Source organism: Barbus barbus, assembly GCF_936440315.1.
Source record: "Barbus barbus genome assembly, chromosome: 48".
NCBI lineage: Eukaryota > Metazoa > Chordata > Actinopteri > Cypriniformes > Cyprinidae > Barbus > Barbus barbus.
The window spans coordinates 3,969,597-3,990,561 of record NC_136726.1 but is presented as its reverse complement, the minus strand read 5'-3'; the positions used below and the strand labels follow the sequence as shown (position 1 = coordinate 3,990,561).

Here is a 20,965-nt window from a genome sequence, read left to right as displayed (position 1 = left end):
GAGCCAGATGATTCTAACTATTTTACAAAGAACCATAAGTAACATCTAATAATTAATATTAAAATCATGACAAGATATCAGAAAAAATACATCGATGATAAATGAATAAAAAATTAATGTATAATCATGTATTTTAGACACATCACCCTCAAAAGAAAATTTCCTGCATTTTCACTTTTCAAAAAACTCAGCTTATCATCTTGTTTACCCAAGACCTCAATCTAGATTCTCACGGTGACACGAGTTGGTGTATATTCACAAGTTCCCATAAAAATATAATAACATATATTGAAGTGCTCTTTTCAAAGATGTGGGTGGCTCTTAAAAGAGCCGTTGTGTGTTTCTGGTAATACGGACGTGTTTATCCTCCGAAGCCGTACAGAGTGCGTCCCTGTCGTTTCAGAGCGTACACGACGTCCATGGCGGTGACGGTCTTTCTCTTGGCGTGCTCGGTGTAGGTAACGGCATCGCGGATCACGTTCTCCAGGAACACCTTCAGAACACCGCGGGTCTCCTCGTAGATCAGACCGGAGATACGCTTGACTCCGCCGCGGCGAGCGAGACGACGGATGGCGGGTTTGGTGATGCCCTGGATGTTATCCCGCAGAACCTTCCGGTGACGCTTAGCGCCTCCTTTCCCGAGTCCTTTACCTCCTTTACCTCTTCCAGACATGGCTAAGATAGCTCTTCTACAAAACGAAGACGAATGTGTTCAGCTATAGGCTCTGGGAGGCCTTTTACATTTGCTTACAGGACCTAACTGAAACCCACCGCGCGTCACTTGGCGCGCACCCCCACCCCCGCTGTTTAGAGCAGGAAAGAATATGGGTTATAACCCCAACCTTGATCTAACAATGTCTGTCCTGTTAATTAAGTTCGTTTTCAAATGTTAATTTGACAAAGATGATTTATAAAATCATATCTACATGCATTTGGCAGACGCTGTGACTTTTATATCTTCATCATTTGAGCTGCAGGAACGCGCACCGAAGGAAACTGAGAACAGACATTAAATCAGTGGTTCTCAATTCTTCCTTAATGAAATTACCTCGACACACATTAAACAGCTACGACGTTTTGACAACTTATACAATTAACTTAACATCTGTGAAGTTACGCTTAGCTGAATTATACACATTAGAAATATATATTTTTAACTTATTTAGAGAAGTGTGCTATGGCACACTTGGCGAAACAGTGATTTAACAGTAGAGCCCTGCATTTTTTTACGGCCCTAGGGCCGGGCTTCGGGGAAATTTTCACGGCAGAATTCAGACGCTGGCGGGCTAGGGCCTAAATTTGAAGCCCGTGCAGGACTCTATGTAACAGTACACATCTTATGTCTTGACTCTATATGTGAATTCTTAGTAATGTGAAGTTAAAATTAATGAATCAAATAAAATTAAAACCCAAGCAAAATTCCCTAAAAGATTAAGGCAGTGTTACCTTCTACGTTATATTTAGCGCTACAGCCGAAATTCTCTCGTTCAGTGTGATATAGGTGGCTCTGAAAAGAGCCTTTGGGGTTAAAGACTTATGAAACCAGGAGTTTATTAACCCTTGTATTATGTTCGATTTTCGGGTACAATTTTGATGGAGCGGGTCAAATTGACCCTAATTGAATTCAATGCAATTCCCTAAATATCACATTATGAAAAACAAGGAGGAATCAGGTATGAACAGAACAATTTTAATATGAGCATTTGCCAGACATTGCAAACAATTAATAACAAAAAGTATGATTTTCAAAAATGTTTAACCACAATTTTTTAAACATGTTTGTTTTAACAAATGTTGAAAATAAACTACTGTAACTTTTAACATTTTAAATTTTTTATTCAACATTTTCTTTTTTTCTTTTTTTCCACATTTATGTTCAAAACATCCTAAATAAACAATTTAATATTGCTGTGAAATTAAATTAATTATTTTTTTCCATAAACTGGCTTCCCTATACGGGCTCTTTTGTTCTTTAGGATCACGGAACAATATAAAAAAAGTCACTCTTGACAGGATGTGCACAAAGCAAGCATGTGCTTTCTGGAGATGAACTTCTTGCATTTTACACACATGGTGCTGGTTTTGGTGTCATGTTTGGTGGGGCACACCTCGCATCTTTAGTCAGCTTTCGCTTGAGTAGCTCTTCACCAAGTTTGTAGGATGTAAAGAAGTTGTCACAGGTTATGCAGTGACCTTGCAGCCCTTCACTCATTTGAAGAACAACCCGCATCCCCTGGTTTCTCTCAGGTGTTTCACCTAGTGGCTTGCCTGTGTAAATTTGCATGTTGTATGCATAGATTTGGCATCGCAGGCTGCCCAAATTTTAATGCCATATTTTGCAGGCTTTTTGAGCATGTACTGGCGAAAAGGACAGCGTCCTCTGAATGGAACAAGGCGTTCATCCACTGTGACGTGTGGTCCAGGATTGTACATTAGAGGCAGGATATCAATCCATTTATCCCATACATCCCTAACTGCAGCTAATTTCAGACTCTATAATCTCTGAAATTACTTCTTTGACTGTTAATCTTTTTGAGATAATTTTTCCTGCTGTCTCTGTCAAAAGTCTGCTGCAACACTGAGCAAAAGTGTGGGAATACTTTCACAGGGGAGTGAGAAACAGACATAACAAAACATACATCAAAAGAAATGTTTTTATTTTGTGTCTGTGCAGCTGCCTTTGAACAAATGCAAGTGTGTCATTCTAACCTATATAAAAGACTGGATTATAAAACTAATTAAAATAGTTTTTCATGTAACTTGAGAGAAAGTAGAAACGGGACCTTAGTTTTACAAAGTTTTTTCAGATACACAATAGCTCATTTTTACCATTTGTGTCAGAAAATCTTTTTTCAGTACTGAAAATAGTGAGGAAAAGTTCGGGGTGGTATAAAAACTCCACCATAACAACACATATCCAAGAAATATATTTAATTTGGGTCTGTAGTTCCTTTGGAACAAAAAAAAAAAGTGGGTCAAATTGACCCGCGAACATCAAAATCGTTAGAAAATGATTTGTGTACACTTCAAAACACATCAGTGTATCCTCACTTTGTATGCATGTTCATGGCCCTAAATGAGAAAAAGTCACAAAATTTCTTGAAGAAAAAGATAAGTTAGGTAGCATTTCATATCTGTTGAAAATAGAAATGATAGTTCACTTTTACCATTTATGTCTGAGAAAGTCCTTTTCAATACTGAATATAGTGAGGAAAAGCTCATTTTTCCCTTTCCAGGGTAGGAAAAACACCAACATAACAATATATACCCAATAAATATATTTAATTTGGGTCTGTACAGTTGCCTTGGATCAAAAAAACATGTGGGTCAAATTGACCCGCGAACATCAAAATCGTCAGAAAATTATTTGTGTAAACTTCAAAACACATCAGTGTATCCTCACTTTGCATGCATGTTCATGGCCCTAAATGGGAAAAAGTCACACAATTTCTTGAAGAAAAAGATAAGTTAGGTAGTATTTCATATCTGTTGAAAATAGAAATGATAGTTTACTTTTACCATCTTTGTCTGAGAAAGTCCTTTTCAGTACTGAATATAGTGAGGAAAAGCTCATTTTTCCCTTTCCAGGGTAGGAAAAACACCAACATAACAATATATACCCAATAAATATATTTAATTTGGGTCTGTACAGTTGCCTTGGAACAAAAAAAAAAGTGGGTCAAATTGACCCGCGAACATTAAAATCGTTAGAAAATTATTTGTGTAAACTTCAAAACACATCAGTGTATCCTCACTTTGCATGCATGTTCATGGCCCTAAATGAGAAGAAGTCACAAAATATCAAGAATAACATCACAGGTTAACTGGTATTTCCGACAGCTCAAAAATCTAAATGGGTCAAATTGACCCGGAACATAATACAAGGGTTAAGCGCGCTCTCCTCGGATGCGGCGGGCCAGCTGGATATCTTTGGGCATGATGGTGACTCTCTTGGCGTGGATGGCGCACAGATTGGTGTCCTCAAACAGACCGACCAAATAAGCCTCGCTGGCCTCCTGCAGGGCCATGACAGCGGAGCTCTGGAAGCGCAGGTCCGTCTTGAAGTCCTGAGCGATTTCTCGCACCAGACGCTGGAAAGGCAGTTTGCGGATCAGCAGCTCGGTGGACTTCTGATAGCGACGGATCTCTCGCAGAGCCACGGTGCCGGGCCTGTAGCGATGAGGCTTCTTGACGCCGCCGGTGGCCGGAGCGCTCTTACGGGCGGCTTTGGTAGCGAGCTGCTTCCTCGGGGCTTTGCCGCCGGTGGATTTACGAGCGGTCTGCTTGGTTCTGGCCATCGCCGCGATGCACTTCTTTCTCCGTTCTGCGTAGAAAATGTCGCCTTATCGCTTACGCGCCTGCTTTTAAAGCATCACACGGCCACGAGCTTATGGCGTCATAAATGTGCGGCTTATGATTGGCTGATGTGTGACATCTGCGCACGACTGTTAGCCAATGAAATCAGATTTGATGGAGATGTTTTGCCTAATAAGGTTAATCGTGGATTTATAAGTTACATTGTTAGATGTATAATTGCTATAATTGTCAAAAGTATGGGCATGTAGCTGCTGTGTGTAAGTCTAGGAAAAGATGCGCAAGATGCGGGGGGAACATGACGATGGGAAATGTGAAGGAGCAGGGATAAGGTGTTGCAAATGTGGAGGAGGTCATAACGTAGCCTTTGGAGGATGTGAGGTGAAGAAAAGAGCTATAGAAGTGCAGAAAAAGAAGGCTAAGAAGAACATAACATATGCAGAAGCTGTTAAAGTGGTAGATTCAAGGAATAAAGAGAAAGTGAAAGTAGTGCAAAAGGAGGATAGGAAAGAGGATAATTCAGAGTTGGAAAGTAGGATCAAAGAGGACACTATGGTTGTGAGCAAAGTAAACTTTTTGTTATTCATAGCTGAGGTAATTAATTGTACAGCTCAAACAGAAAAGAAAACAATGAAGATTCAAATTATAGTAAAAGCAGCTGAGAGATTCTTAGGAGTAAAGGATGTATCATGGGTAAAGATTAGGGATGGACTGATGACTGAATATCAGTCAAGTCAGGAAGCTTGGATAGGATAGGCGGGGTGATTTTAATTTTACAATGGAATGCAAGAAGTCTTGTGGCTAACAGATTGGAATTTAAAAGTGTTATTAATGGGTTGGAAAGTAAACCTGATTTGATATGTATACAAGAGTCATGGCTTAAACCCAGATTTGATTTTGTTATAAAGGATATGTAGCTAAGTGAGAGGAGAGACCGTGAAGAGGGTAATGGTGGAGGGTGTATTACTTTGATTAAGGAGGGTATAAAATATAGAACGTTAGGCAAAGGAGTAACTAAAGAGTAGCTATGTGGTAGTGGAGGTGTGGGTGAATGGGGAAAATGATGTAATAATAAATTATTATAACCCCTGTAAGAAATTAATGCTGAATGAGAACAAATAGAGGGTCAAAATGAAGATAGGGTGATTTGGTGTGGGGATTTTAATGCGAAGAGTGTGTTATGGGGAGGTTTATTGACTGATTATAATGGTTTGGTGATAGATTTGATAGATAGGAGAAATTTGGTATGTTTGAATGATGGGAGTAATACAAGGGTAAATGTGGCAACAGGTAAAGAGTCCGTACTTGATTTAACAATGGTGTCTGACATAGTTGCAGGGAGTGCTGAATTGGAAATAATGAGACAAGATACTATTGGGAGTGATCATTATCCCATTATGACATCAGTGAGAGTAAACGTAAGAAGAAAATATGTAAGTAAAGGAGATGTTTGTAATTGGAAGTATGATAAAGCGAATTGGGAAGAATTTATGACTTTAAGTGAAGTTTAACTGAACCGAGTAAGGAAATAAGGAAAAATGTGTTAAAAGAGTTTCCAGATTTATTGGGGGAAAAGGTGACCGGTAATAATTTGCTAGAGGTGCCATTCTCTATGAGTGAATTAGAGAATGCAGTAAGAAGAGTGAAACCATCTGTGTCAGGAATGGATGAAGTTATAGTATGATGAAACATTTTAGTGAAAAATCTATGAAGGCGATTTTAGCATTCTATAATAGAATATGGATGGAAGGTACACTTCCTCAGAGTTGGAAGGAAGCAGTAATTATACCTCTTAAAAAGCCTGGGAAAGATCCAAGTAGACTTACAAATTATCGTCCAATAGCTTTAACTTCTCATTTATGTAAGGTTATGGAGAGAATGATAACAGACAGAATTACATATCATTTGGAAAAAATGAACTGTTTTCTCCTCATCAAAGTGGGTTTAGATGGGGTAGGGGGACTTTGGATTCAGTATCATTAGAAGATGATATTAGAAAGGCATTTGTAAATAAGGAGAGTGTCATCGCTGTTTTTTTATATAGAGAAGGCGTACGATATGTTGTGGAAAGAGGGATTGTTAATAAAATTAGATAAGTTGAGTATAAAAGGAAGAATGTATAATTGGATTAAATAATTTTTAATTGGAAGAAGTATTAGGGTGAAGGTTGGTGACTATATATCTTCTAGTGGAGTAATTGATAATGGAACACCTCAGGGCAGTGTAATAAGTCCACTGCTATTGTTACGTCCCATGACGTAAATGTTGTGTATGTTGGGAGACTGTCACATGTTTTTCTCTCCTCCCGCTTTCTCTCTATCTCTCTGCTAAGCAGCTCTCCAAATCATCAGCAGCTGATTGCAATTAGCGGCAACGTGGTTTCCCTGTTACACAGTGTGCAGCGGATATAAAGGAGCATAGAGACACAGCTCGGGAGGAGTCCCTTATCTGCGATCCCAGAGATGTTGTTTGTTTAGTTGCTCTTGAGCAATCTGTGAAATGTAAACTTACCAAGTGTGGTTGCAACAACGTTACTGTGGAGACTCTGTGTGAGTCTAGTTTTGTGATACCGTGTAGGGAGTTGGGCGCCGATTTATTTGGGTTTATCCTCTTCCAAACTTTTCTCCTGTTTTCTTTAGTCAGGGAGAGAGGTAAGATTATTGTATTTTATTCTGTTTTTCTTTTGTTAGGGAAGTTTTTGTTATAACCTTTAGAAAGACTGTTCTGTTTGTTATTTTGGCATTTGCTCTCTCCTGACGAATTGGTTAAGTTGACTATCTAGTTTGATATTGTGTATTTTCATTATGTGTTTTTTTTGGGTTGTGTTAAGCTCTTAATAAAACATTTAAGTCTATTTTTGTTATTTTGTATCATTGTTTAATATGGGGTTTTGTGTAAACCTTTATTGGAAGTGTTAATGGTGAAAGTGGTAAGAGCTGGGATAGAGGAAAAGGAGATTTCTCAACGTTCGCTTATTTATCACATCTTTTGACTTTGTTACTTCTGCTCAGAAACCCCTAGACTATAGAGGGGAACATAACACTATTTATCATGATTAATGATGTCTTTTCAAGGGTAAACTCAAGTCTGGGAAATCTGTTTGCTGATGATGGGGCTATTTGGTTTAAAGGAAAGAATATAGATTATAATTGAAATAAAATGCAGTGTGCATTATATTAAGTAGGAAAGTGGTCAAGGGAAAATGGCTTTAAGTTTTCAGTGGAAGAGACTAAAATAATACTTTTCATAAATATGAAGAGGAATGTTGAAGTTAAGTTAAAACTATATAAACAAGATCAAGAACGTGGATATACAGTAAGGTTTTTAGGAGCATGGTTTGACCGTAGATTAACCTGGAGAGTATATAGAAAAGATGGTGGGAAGATGTAAGCGAGTAATGAATGTGATGAGGGGTATTTTGGGTCAGGAATGGGGAGCAGATAGAATGGCTTTAAAAACGATATATACATCCATGATAAGATCTATAATTGATTATGGTTGTTTAGTAAGATCCAAAAACAGGTCATGTGGGCTCTGCTTTCATAATACCAAAGTTAAAAGTGAATAAGAGCAGTAGAATATCAGATTGTTTATCAGTGTTTACTGGAGAGATGTTTGCAATAAGGTGGATTAGTGAAGTTAAAGTACCCAAGATAATATGTTCAGATTCAAGTTCAGCTCTAATAAGTTTGAATGAACAGAAGTCAAAAACAAGACAAGATATGATAATAGAGATTATTCAAGAATTACAGTCACTTAAACTCAGTATAAAAGTTCAGTTTTTGTGGGTACCGGCTCACATTGGGTTTAAAGGTAATGAAGAGGCAGATGATTTAGCTAAAAAGGCCATTAGAGCAAGAAACAGTTGATATTCAGATTCAGAATATCAGAAATGAAATCAATTATCAAAAAGAATATATGGAAATTATGGCAGCAGTTATGGGACAAAGATACCAAAGGTAGGCATTTGTATCATATTCAGTCATCAGTGGGTAAAGGAAGAGTATCAGGATGGAGCAGAGGGGAGGAAAACATGATTACAAGGTTACGATTGGGGCATACGAGGTTGAACAATACAATGCATTTAATAAATAAACATCCAACAGGGGTGTGGTATGTGATGTTAATGAAACAGTCGAACATGTTATAATGTACCGCAGGAAGTATACAGCTGGAAGAAATTAATTGAAAGAGGAACTAGAGGATAAGGGTGAACAGTTTACAATTAAGAATTTATTAAATCCGGAAAGAAATATCAAATCATTATTGTTGCAATATCTAGGAAGAACGGGTCTGAACAAGCGAGTGAGTGTTAATATATTTTTTTACATTTATGCATTTAGCAGACGCTTTTATCCAAAGTGACTTACATTGCATTCAAGTTACAGTTTTTACATTTGATCAGCTCTTGCTTTCCCTGGGAATCAAAGCCATGACCTTGGCGTTGCTAGTGCCATGATCTACTATTTGAGCTACAGGAAAGCCTTTTTATAAATATATATTTTTTTTACTTTCTCTTAATACCGCTTGAGAGGGTGAGGGTGGACGCTGAACACGCAGCGCTGGATGAAGCTCTATGAAGACTCTGGGAGGGTGGAGGAGAGACAGGAGAAAGGGAAGGTTGAAGGTGTTTGAAGATGAGTTGGGAGGTTAATCAGGAGTTTGTAGGTAGAGTGTAAATGGTCCATTTCAAAGATAGGTGGCGGTAATGCACTTATGAGTCTGCGATCCGCCGTAAAGCAAGAAGACTGTTATGTAATGACTGCGCAGCTTCTGTTTGCAAACTGGGCTGTTTGTGTGCTTTGTCCGGTTTATTATTTTACGCGGCAAAAGTCCCTTTCAGGGATATATTAGTCTTCGTTTACGCATCAAACACTCTTTACAGATTTTATAGTAAAGATTTACGTGTTCATTATGAAATATTCACTTACTCTTTGGCTTAATCTTCAGCTGTTGATGGTATAAGTAACTATCCAAACTAAAGTTGTAATTTATTTGGTTAATAACGATTGCTTCTCTAAAATTATGCATGTGTAGTTACTGATGAAACTAACAGAAAAGTGCTCTCTGGTAGATGAAGTGGGTGGCTCTTAAAAGAGCCTTTGGGTTTGAGAAACACAGGAATCCGCTTATTTGGTTTTGGCGGGTTTCTCGGTCTTCTTGGGCAGCAGCACGGCCTGGATGTTGGGCAGCACGCCGCCCTGAGCGATGGTCACTCGGCCCAGGAGTTTGTTCAGCTCCTCGTCGTTGCGCACCGCCAGCTGCAGGTGACGGGGGATGATACGGGTCTTCTTGTTGTCCCGAGCGGCGTTTCCAGCCAACTCCAGGATCTCAGCCGTCAGATACTCGAGCACAGCGGCCAGATAAACCGGAGCACCGGCACCGACGCGCTCGGCGTAGTTACCTTTGCGGAGAAGCCTGTGAACACGACCGACGGGGAACTGCAGCCCTGCTCTGGAGGACCGAGTCTTAGCCTTAGCTCTGGCCTTTCCACCGGTTTTACCTCTTCCACTCATTATCGATTAAGAAACTCCTACGTTCGTAAAGCAGAAATGATAAACCTAGGAGCCTCGCTATACTGTATTTAAAGGAACCTGCTAGTCGCCCATTGGTTTAGAGCCTTGTAATATTTTAAACCAATCACTGAACTTCCCTCCAACACCCACCGCCAAAGCCACGCCTCCACAACTGGCTTTCAGATTGTGCGAGAAGCACCCGGCTGCAGCCTGCAGATCGAGGCGGGGCTGCACGTGTCGCCCCGCCCACACTGCTTCTCATTGGTTAGTGGCAAAGTAATGACGTGGTCCGAGGCGGGGCTGTATCTGGGGCGGGGCTGCACATCTCGTCCCACCTACAACTGTTCTCATTGGTTAGTGGCGTCAAGTCATTACGTCGATTCTAGCGGTTCTAGCGGATAACTTATGTCTGCATAATTTTGAGATACTTTTTGATCTATAAACTGCAGTCATCTTTGTGTGTATATATATATATATTGTGACATATCAACAGATTATGAACCCAGGAGAGCATGACATTTTTTCCCTTGATCCTCTGCACCGCCAAACATTCAGTCAGGAAGAATACATGCTCATCTACAGGTTTTATAGTGCACTGTTCGGAGATCAGAGATTGTGGTCGTTCCTAACCACATTTTAATAAGATTGTGGTTGTTCCTAAAAATGTGGCTGCTATTAACCACATGTAGGTTTATCAGCTGGTGATTTGTTCATCTGACTTTATTTTTAGGAGGCTTATTTAAGTGGTTTTGGAGTTAGGATCAAATTATTTTTACGGATCACTTTTTTGTAAACTGTCAATGAAAATGTTTATATAATACTCATGGGAAGTTCAGGTTCTGCCACACATTTCAGTTCTCTTGTATTGTTTTGTTTGCTGTAGTGCAGAAACATTGCACAAATCTTGTCTCCTGGGCCTTGGCATGAATACTGTGTCAACGATATTACGGTACCAATATTCATTTAAATTAATAACGGTAAAAGCATTGGAAATTGTTTTACTTTTTCAAAGTAGCTTGACAGTGTGCATGACAACATCAACTGGGCCTTCCACTACAACATCTCAGTGACAGCTGTGGTGTCTTTATCCTGATGGTAAGTTTATAAAGCTGATGTGTTGCTTGCTAGATGTTTATCCAGTATATGTATCTTAGCAAATGTATTTGTAATGTTTACCATTTCAGTATTCGCTGAGCTTTGTGACTGCAGGGGCCTTTGATTTTACAGAGGTAAGTGAAATATGCAATGGCAAACCCCCATAATATTAAAATGTAACTGAGTATTTATGTTTATTTTAGCTTGATGTGCCTTGCATCAGAAGGTGGTGGTGTCTGCTGCTATTGGAGAATTTCCCCTTGAGGTTTGTTTTCTTTCTTTTTTTTTTATTTTACATTTTTGAACTTACACTCTAATTTTTGGTGTGCTGTCACAATCGCATTATAAAAACCATTGAAGCTTCAATGATCAATGACTTAACTTTTCTGTTCTGTTTTGTGTGTGTTTTTGGATACAGGTGTTGTGAACTGGGGAAAATGGAGTGAAACATCAAAGGCTGACAGCATTGAGGACCCAGACTGCTGTTTCATGTGCCAGTAAAGTGTATAAAGAGGGAAGGTTTAATGATTAAAGGAGATTAAGTAATAAAGGAAGAAAGTGTGTAAAGGATGTTCATGTTTAACCAGACATTTATATGTACAAAAAGATGTGTTATATACAGATGTACAAATTTCACCTTTCTTTATCAGAATTAAACTGTTTCATACCTAAATAAATAACAAGCACATAATTGTCTTGGCATGTTATTCATATACAAACATTGCTGGTATTTTCATTATCAAGTAAATCCATATTAATTTGGTAACAATATGATTCGTTAGTTAACATGAACTAATAATGAACTGCACTTATACAGTTAACTAACATGAACAAACAATAAACTACTGTATTTTTAATAACTAATGTAAACAAAGATTAGTAAATACAATAACAATTGTATTGCTCATGGTTATAGTTCATGTTAGTTAACACATTACTGTTTAATGAACTTTATTGTAAAGTGTTACCATTAATTTTAATAGCATCTTAAGGCATGACACTTGCTGAGAATATTTAACTTTTAAATGTTAATAATACATGTATCAGTAAAGCATATACTGATATTAAAATAAAAAACGACCATAAATAACTTGTAAGTGGTAAATGACCAATACACATGAATAAATAATTTCAAAATCACACATGGTCCCCAGATAATACTAATCCCGTGCGAATAGGGCTTAAACTGAACACAATTGTGATGGGGGTTGATATAAAAAAGGGGGGGGGGGGGGGGGGGGGGGGGGCTTATAAAACTTTTTGTTGTTGTTTTTTTTATAAAGATATTAAAAGCATTAAAATTGTTTTTAAAACGAATTAAATTTAGGTCGATGACCCATTAAAGCTGTTCACATCAATAAACGTGAATAACTTTGTTTTCCTTTCCTTTATATTCAGTCAACATATCATTGCGACTCGAGGTAAACTCAGATGCAGTCTTACAATAATATATTATGATATTCAAACAGGCTCTTTCTTTAGAGTTAGTGGGTGGCTCTGAAAAGAGCCGTTGGGAATAAAACAGTAGATATTTATCTCTTCTTGGGAGCTGCCCTTTTAGGCTTGGCAGCTTTAGGCTTTGCCACCTTGGGTTTGGCAGTCTTGGCTTTTTTGGGGCTCTTGGCTGCTTTCTTGGGCGATGCCGGCTTCTTTGCCTTCTTGGGGCTCTTCGTCGCCTTCTTAGCGGCTGCAGCGGCGGGTTTCTTGGCCTTCTTGGGCGATTTCTTAGCGGCGGGCTTCTTTGCCGCTGCGCTCTTGGGTTTCTTGGCAGCAGCGGGTTTCTTGGCCGCGGGCTTCTTCGCTTTAGGAGCAGCTTTCTTGGCCGGCTTCTTCTTGGTCTCGGCTTGCTGCTTGTTGATCTTGAAGGAGCCGGAGGCACCGGTCCCTTTGACCTGCACCAGGGAGCCTTTAGTCACCAGGCTCTTGATGGCGAGCTTGACGCGGGAGTTGTTCTTCTCCACGTCGTAGCCGCCGGCGGCGAGAGCTTTCTTCAGCGCAGCGAGGGACACGCCGCTCTTCTCCTTGGACGCGGACACGGCTTTGACGATCAGCTCAGCGACGCCTGGACCTGCTTTCTTGGTTTTAGCAGCGGACTTCTTCTTGGGCGCTTTGGCCGGCGATACGGCTGGAGCCGGGGCTGGAGCGGTTTCTGCCATTGATACGAGCTGATTCACAATCTTTCAAACACTGAGTTCAAAGATGAGTGTCACACCAGCAGCGCTGCGCTCTTAAACAACACATGAGAACCTTATAGACTCAACCCGCAGCTCTGTCTGCGAGCTTCTCGCGCTTGTGTTTTCTTCTCCTACATTGAAGGGTAAACTCAAGTATTAAAACAGTTTGACGCAGTAAAAACGAAGCGAACACCAAGCAGAGGCTCTTGGCTTTCTTTGGAGACTGTAATACGCGAAGAAGAAATGTTTGTTGTGCCCCGGTCAGATCAAACTCAAGGCGAGCATCAGCGACGGAACAAAGCCGCGTGTAAATCTAATGCCTTGTTTAAGTGGAAAAGTTGATAAGAGATTAAAATCGTCCTCTGTGTGTTTCAGAAACCGTTTGAAAGTGAATATAATGTAATGAGCATCAATGAAGGGCGTGTGTATTGTTTCATACAGCTGTTGTTTTGGGCAGCTTGAAGCACAAACACCCGGAAGCTTCGAGTCTGTGACTCATATCTGGTCAGCAGACGATATATTAATAATCAGAGGTGCACAGTAATGAAGTACATTTACTTGAGTATTGTACTTAAGTACACTTTTGGAGTATCAGCACTTAACTCACATGTACATTTAGTCATTTACCAAACGCTTTTTCTGGAAACTTAAGACTTTATATCTTCACTACTTTTAAAAGACAAATATCGCACTTTTCGCTCCACTACATTTAAGGTCCTCAAGTCAATATTATTTGTATAGTGCTTTTAACAATGCAAACTGTGTCACAGCAGCTTTACATCGGCTTGATATAAAGCTGGGTGGCTTTATATCAGCTTTACAGTAGGTCCCCAAAGTAGAAAGTCGTTACTATGTAGCAGCTTTGAAGTGTGATTTTATTTTTGATTTGTTCTTCTCTAAAATGTGAATTTTTTTTCTTTTTCTTTTTGACAGCCTGTCAGTAATCACTCTTCTAGAGTTGTGTAAACAAAATATTTACCTATAAAGCCCCAGAACAACTGCTGCGTTTCCTAAAAACCACAAGTATATGTGTTTGACTTGAAGCAGCACTTTACAGACCACACTGTGTTTGATATCAGAGCGATTGTCAAATAAATCTTGCTGTTTTTGTTTTCTTTTGTGTGTTTTTTTTTTTGTTAAAGTAGTGTTGCTCTTGTAAAATTTATACAGCGAGTTGTGTTGATGGGTTTTAAAGCAGGTTTTTTTTATTATTATCATCATCAATCTGTATTTACAGCAGTTTCACTGTTCTCTCGGTTTAAATGTGGATGAATGGTGCACGTAGATGTGTGCACATACTGCTAGAGCTGTGCTGCTTTTGTGGGGGTGTTAAATAGAATTGTTTGTTTGTTCTGCCAACTCAGTTGTTTCATTTCTATAAGTTTTTAACATTATTAAAGCTCTTTATTCCAAACATACCACAAGCCAGTCAGTGTTTTCAGGTGTAATGTATTGTAAGTTGCTTCAGAGGCATAAGACATTGTAAGTATTACATACAGCAATAATAAAACAGTGTGTTGACATAAAAAAGGTAATTTATTGTTGGTACTTAAAGAGTTAGATCACCCAAAACGGAAAATGATCCTGTTATTTACTCCCTCTCAAGCCATCCTAGGTGTATATGACTTTCTTCTTTCAGACGAATCCAATCGCACAAAGGTTTTGACATACCTTTGTGCGAACAACAGTTTTCTGCTCGTTAACGTGGAAAATCTGAAGGTCCTGCACCCATCCATTAGTGAATCGCAGGTGGGCCTCAAGAGATTTATAATTTTGAAATTGTTCAGATGTGTACGCACTGACACCACAAACAAGGTAGGAAAACACATCTGGGAATGCTACATGCGGTAACTCATTTAGATCATCCGACCACTCTTTATGCTCGTACGGATCTAGCCCGTTGATTATTTTTAGTTTTTCTAAATACCTCACCTTTGACACTTCTTTAAGCTTTTCTTGGTATGGAAGATTTTGCTTTTCCTTGGATCGGTGCAATATTTTTAATATTACTATCTTGTAATACTGACGGCTGACGACCGTGCCCTAAAACATGGCGGCGACTACTCATAATTCAATGCACAGTGACGTAGTTTGCCAAGCTCTATAGTAACCCTAGAATGTGATGAAACAGAGTTTAAAATAGCTTAAAATAAATAACATTTTATGACTGCAGAAATGCGTTAATTTAGTATACACATTAACCCACCGGTCACAATTGTGGCCAACCATAAAACACAATTCTTCTCACACTTTTCCAAAATAATAATAAATACATATATACATAAAGTTATGGTTATTTCAAAGGGTTACTAATGACACACCATTTGGATATTTTGATGTCTGGGAAAATTTGTGATTAAACAGGTTAAGGTTGACTTATGTGCCGTTATAAAAGTCAGTTCTCAAAAACCGCTTTTTTTCATCATCGCGTCATATTATGTCACATAAGGGAGTCGTGTGTCAGTGTGTTTTCGGTAGTTATTTTTATTTCAATGTATCATTGTCATGGTAAATTATTGTGTTTGTGGAGGTTGCACAAACTCCAGCCTCCACAGGTTTCCTAACAAGAAATAGGACTGTATCTTCCAGGCCTCGGTGCGTTAGTGCAGCTGAAGAGACTTCAGTAATGCATCTGCTTCAAACACCGCGGTGGTGTGTAACTTAACAGATGTGATGGAGGCCAAGTGGAAAAGCATGGTCAGCAGTGAATGTGATCTAAACATGTGTTTGCTTCTCCCAGCATATGCCGTCTGAGAGAGGAATACTGCAGGAGAACACAGCACTGTCATGTCCACTGCACCTGCTCCTCTCCAGATCCCTCCAGTCAGGGGATCAACATGATGAGGCTGTTGGTGTATGTCAAGCCAAGTCAATGTTTCAGGAGGTAGGGGTGTGCATGGGGTTTCAGAGGGGGGCGGGGTGATTTGAGTTCAGGGTTCTCACAGCCTGGGGGAAAAAGCTGTTGAGCAGTCTGGCGGAGCGGGCTCTGATGCTCTGGTATCGTCTTCCTGATGGTAGGAGCTGGAAGAGACTGTGGGAGGGATGTGTGGAGTCCTTCACGATGCTGTTGGTTTTGCTGGAGCATCGTGTAAGGAAAATGTCCAGGATGGAGGGGAGAGGGGCACCGATGATCTTTGCAGCTGTGTTCACTGTCCGCTGGAGGGTCTTGTGGTCAGCAGCACTGCAGTTCCCGTACCAGACAGTGATGCAGCTGGTCAGCACACTCTCAATGATGCCCCTGTAGAATGTGGTGAGGATGGGTGAGGGAGACTTGCTCTTTTCAGCCGACGGATAAAGACTAGGCGCTGTTGTGCCTTTTTGGAGAGTGACATGGTGTTGGTGGTCCAGGTGAGATCCTCTGTGATGTGCACCCCCAGGAATTTAGTGCTGCTGACTCTCTCCACAGTCGGGCTGTCGATGGTCAGTGAGGGGTGGTCAACGGATTTTCTTCTGAAGTCCATCACAACCTCCTTTGTCTTCTCCACATTGAGGGACAGATTGTTTGTGCCACACCATTCAGCCAGCTGTGCCACTTCCTCTCTGTTGTGCGTTTCATTGTTGTTGCTGATGAGACCTACCATTGTTGTGTCATCAGCAAACTTGATGATGTGGTTGGAGCTGAACTTGGCAGTGCAGTCGTGGGTCAGCAGTGTGAAGAGCAGCGGGCTGAGCACACAGCCTTGTGGGGCACCTGTGCTCAGTGTGGTAGTGCTCGAGGTGTTGTGGCTGACACGGACTGACTGAGGTCTTCCGGTTAGAAAGTCCAGGATCCAATTAGGGAATTGTTAAAGCCCAGCAGGTTTAGTTAATTTATGAGCTGTTGTGGGATTATTGTGTTGAATGCCGAGCTGAAATCAATGAACAGCATTCTAACATATGATTCTTTGTTTTCTAGGTGGGTAAGAGCCAGTTGGAGGGTGGAGGAAATTGCATCGTCCGTAGAGCGGTTTGGACAGTATGCAAACTGGAGCGGGACGAGTGTGTTGGGGAGGCTGGTTTTGATGTTGATGTTTTGATGTTTGATGTATATCTAGCACAGCCTTCACCATTTAACACACTTTAACAACACATTAGTGTGATACCCAGACTGAAAGATTGTTAAATGTTTTTAAATGGGTCAGATGGTATTTATTTTGGTAGTATATGTTTGGTACATCTACATATATATATTAACAGTTGAAATGTTGTGTTTTGAGTTGGGTATTAACAGTGCTATGAAATAATATTCATGATTTAGTGCTGTATAAATAAAACTGAATTGAATTAACCATAAATGCAGATCTGCTTGATTGTGATTTTATTTTTTATTGATTGTCAACAAAATGGGGCCTAATCTTCTAATGGCTGACACAACACATGCACCATAGGCCCAGCGGACAACTTGTCTGTATGCTATCATTATTGATTGTGTTATACCAATGGCATCAAAAAGTGTTACTTATAGGTAGTCATGACCTAAATAGAGTTAACTTGTAACTGATAATCAAATTTATTCAGACTGTTTTAATATTAAAATCTTTAACTATGTATTTATACATGTATACAAGTATTTAGCTTAGAGTAATACATTATTTCTGCCCTAAAACATGTGTCTGCTGGCCTGGAGAGGTCTATGCTTTCCTCGCATTTCCCACACAAGCACCTATGAATCAAAAACGTGTTTATCTTTCTCTCCTGCGGTGATAAGAAACCACTATCACGTAACGTTACTGTCGGATATTAACGAGTGTGACATGCCTGATCAACGCTTATTAGTTTCTATTACTGGTAGTATCAATACTAGCATTGCTATTGCCTGATTACATTAGCTTACACTGATCTCTCATCAAACACCTGCCGTGTTCTCCTCACATTAACTCAGTTTGTCTTCCCTGACCCTTGTTCTGTCTAATCCTGGCCTGTCCTGCTCTCTTGGCTGCATAGCAGGCTCATCATTTTATCTGTGGTCCGTCATACGAGTGTAAATACACATTTAAAATTTCCTCAGCTTCCGAAATGTCTGCGATCCGTTGTTTTCCTCTGGTTTAAATCCCTTTTGATGCGTCACTTCCAGTTTTGGCGCGTTTCAGATGCGGAAGTAATATTCTCTCACAAAAACGACTCCAGAAGCCTTAATAGCGTATTTTAAAGTATATTTTAAAGAAAATCTTGTTCCTACAGTATTTTTCTATACATCGACTCACTGGAGTCTCTAACCTGCAATATGCCCTTTAAAGAAGAAATTGCTCAGTGTTGATTCAGTTCTGTTCAATATGTAAAGTTCATCATTGATTACGAAATGAGTTCAATTGGGCAATATAATTGTTTACTAATATAGCCCCTTATTAACAAGCCATTGTAAAAACAACAGTTAGCACATTAATTAGTAAGGTAACAGCCTCCACAACTGTGCTGAATTAATGTTCAGTGTTTGTCATGTGATGACACTGTAGCATACTACTCTGGAATATTATTTGCTGATTATTGTATACTGTTTCACATGCTATTCTTACTATTCACTACATATAGTGAGCAGTATGTGCTGTGTACTGGGCTGTAAGCAGTAAGCTACTGTTCCATCTTGAGCACTGTGCAGGGATAACTACTTGGTGACACTGGGTCTGCGTCCCAATGTGCATACTATCCAGGCTAAATTCTATGTGATATTAGTCATTTCAATACTATTTACGGCAGATAGGGTGGATACATCGGGACGCAGGGCGGGTCTAGAGTGGGTCTCACGTGATGCGTTCCAGCCCAGTGTGACATTGCATAGCTCCGCCTTGATATGTTTCAAACAGGTCCTCTTATTGACTGTAAAGCTCCTACTGCGGCGTGTTAAGTTCAGTCGCAAGACAAATATTTTCGATCTGTCTAAGCAATGTCTGGAAGAGGTAAAGGAGGTAAAGGACTCGGGAAAGGAGGCGCTAAGCGTCACCGGAAGGTTCTGCGGGATAACATCCAGGGCATCACCAAACCCGCCATCCGTCGTCTCGCTCGCCGCGGCGGAGTCAAGCGTATCTCCGGTCTGATCTACGAGGAGACCCGCGGTGTGCTGAAGGTGTTCCTGGAGAACGTGATCCGCGATGCCGTTACCTACACCGAGCACGCCAAGAGAAAGACCGTCACCGCCATGGACGTCGTGTACGCTCTGAAACGACAGGGACGCACTCTGTACGGCTTCGGAGGATAAACACGTCCGTATTATCAGAAACACACAACGGCTCTTTTAAGAGCCACCCACATCTTTGAAAAGAGCGTTTCAATATATATGCGTTATTATATTTTTATGGAAACTTGTGAATATACACCAACTCGTGTCATCCTGGATCTAGATTGAGGTTTTGGGTAAACAAGAAGATGATAAACAGGAAGATAATTGAAAATGCAGATAGTTTTCTTTGAGGTTGGTGTGTCTAAAATACAGAATTATGTATTTCTGATATCATGTCATGATTTTATTCTCTATCAATTTATAGTTTAATGTTAATACAGTTATTCATAGATTTAGTGCACAGGTACTGCATTTATTTTTCATATCTGTCTGTTTTAATACCTAATGTTAGATGCTCATATTCCAGTGACGTATTGCATTTGTCTTTTATTTACATTTATTCATTTAGCTGACGCTTTTATCCAAAGCGACTTACAATTGCTATAGATGTCAGAGGTCGCACGCCTCTGGAGCAACTAGGGGTTAAGTGTCTTGCTCAGGGACACATTGGTGTCTCACAGTAGATTCGAACCCGGGTCTCTCACACCAAAGGCATGTGTCTTATCCACTGCGCCATCACCACCCTTTTATGTCTGACATAAGTACACCTTGTTCCCTTTATGTTGGACAGGATGTCGGAAACTCATTCTTTATGCATAATGTTTTTTCTTATGCACAGATGTTGCTTGGTTAATTTTTCTTGGTATTAAGCACTCTCTTCTAAGTTGATATATTTATCCTAATTGATTTTTAATAAACTACACTTCTAACTGAAACACTTCGTCTGCCTGGATCTCTTCTCAGTGCATCAGAGTTAGGTGTAGAAATATAAAATATACTGTTTGTATAAAAAAACAGACTTATGGAGAATCCCCACAAGCTTAAACCAGACTAGTTAATAAAAATAATAAAAGGTTTTGTATAAATGAAATATTTTTATGCTCTGTACAGTCTTTAGATTTTAAATCTTACTCCTAATTCTTACAGAAAACGTTTTTGCACTTTCTAAATAAAATTATAACGGTGGATTTCAGGTTTTACTATCTTTATGGGAATATTTGGTTCGGTTTAGAGCGCCTTTCGTTACAATTCTGTCCCCAAAATATGGCAAGTAGCTCCAGAGAGACCCTTGTTCTGAAGTAAAAGTTTTACTCACAAACGCTTCTACTTCTTACCGAATTTATATGGTTTTATTGGTGGATTAACTGATTTAATATTATGAATTCCGTGCTGACTTAATGTGCAAAACGGTGTAAAACAAATATATTTTTTAATTCTTTGTGTTTATCAAAAAGATATGTTGAGCGGGAAAGTGAGACAAAGAAGCTTGTGTGGGAGGCGACAGCTTTCAAATGTAGAAGCCTGTGATTGGCTGATGTCTGTCTAGCAGCAGATTTCTAACCAATGAAATTAGTTTCTTTCAGTCGTTGTGCGAAAAGACCAAGCGGCAACCTCCCGCTCCCTCTAGTGAAACCAACACGGAAGTGATTAAAACTGCAATTCATCGACTAGCCGCTGGAGGCTGGCTCCAAAAGGGAGTCAATCACATTGACTCTCCATGTTTTTTTCTACTGTAAAGTTGGGCATTTTAACATGTTTACAGCCTGGTACAAAAATTTATTTTGGTCTATATAGCTAATTTTGCCCTTCGTGACAACTGTGAGGGGGGTGAA

The 20,965-nt window shown here is 39.8% G+C and overlaps 5 protein-coding genes across 5 annotated transcripts; 1 reads left to right on the top strand and 4 right to left on the bottom strand.

Moving 5' to 3' along the window:
- Positions 1 to 361: 361 nt before the first annotated feature.
- LOC306866525 (histone H4) lies at positions 362 to 673 on the bottom strand (the record flags this gene model as incomplete). Its single annotated transcript, XM_079411776.1, has 1 exon — positions 362 to 673. The coding sequence occupies one exon, from the start codon at positions 671 to 673 to the stop codon at positions 362 to 364; it is 312 nt and encodes a 103-aa protein (XP_079267902.1).
- A 3,214-nt stretch (positions 674 to 3,887) lies between these two features.
- LOC306866511 (histone H3.2) lies at positions 3,888 to 4,298 on the bottom strand (the record flags this gene model as incomplete). The annotated part of the gene is made up of 1 exon (XM_079411762.1): positions 3,888 to 4,298. The coding sequence occupies one exon, from the start codon at positions 4,296 to 4,298 to the stop codon at positions 3,888 to 3,890; it is 411 nt and encodes a 136-aa protein (XP_079267888.1).
- Positions 4,299 to 9,443: 5,145 nt separating this feature from the next.
- On the bottom strand, positions 9,444 to 9,830 carry LOC306866515 (histone H2A-like; the record flags this gene model as incomplete). Its single annotated transcript, XM_079411766.1, has 1 exon — positions 9,444 to 9,830. One exon carries the CDS (start codon positions 9,828 to 9,830, stop codon positions 9,444 to 9,446), a length of 387 nt encoding a protein of 128 aa, XP_079267892.1.
- Positions 9,831 to 12,457: 2,627 nt separating this feature from the next.
- Positions 12,458 to 13,081, bottom strand: LOC306866509 (histone H1-like; the record flags this gene model as incomplete). Its single annotated transcript, XM_079411760.1, has 1 exon — positions 12,458 to 13,081. The coding sequence occupies one exon, from the start codon at positions 13,079 to 13,081 to the stop codon at positions 12,458 to 12,460; it is 624 nt and encodes a 207-aa protein (XP_079267886.1).
- A 5,849-nt stretch (positions 13,082 to 18,930) lies between these two features.
- Positions 18,931 to 20,068, top strand: LOC306866394 (histone H4). Its single transcript, XM_079411580.1, has one exon. It carries the CDS (start codon positions 18,960 to 18,962, stop codon positions 19,269 to 19,271), a length of 312 nt encoding a protein of 103 aa, XP_079267706.1. The 5' UTR covers positions 18,931 to 18,959; the 3' UTR covers positions 19,272 to 20,068.
- The last annotated feature ends 897 nt before the right edge of the window (positions 20,069 to 20,965 follow it).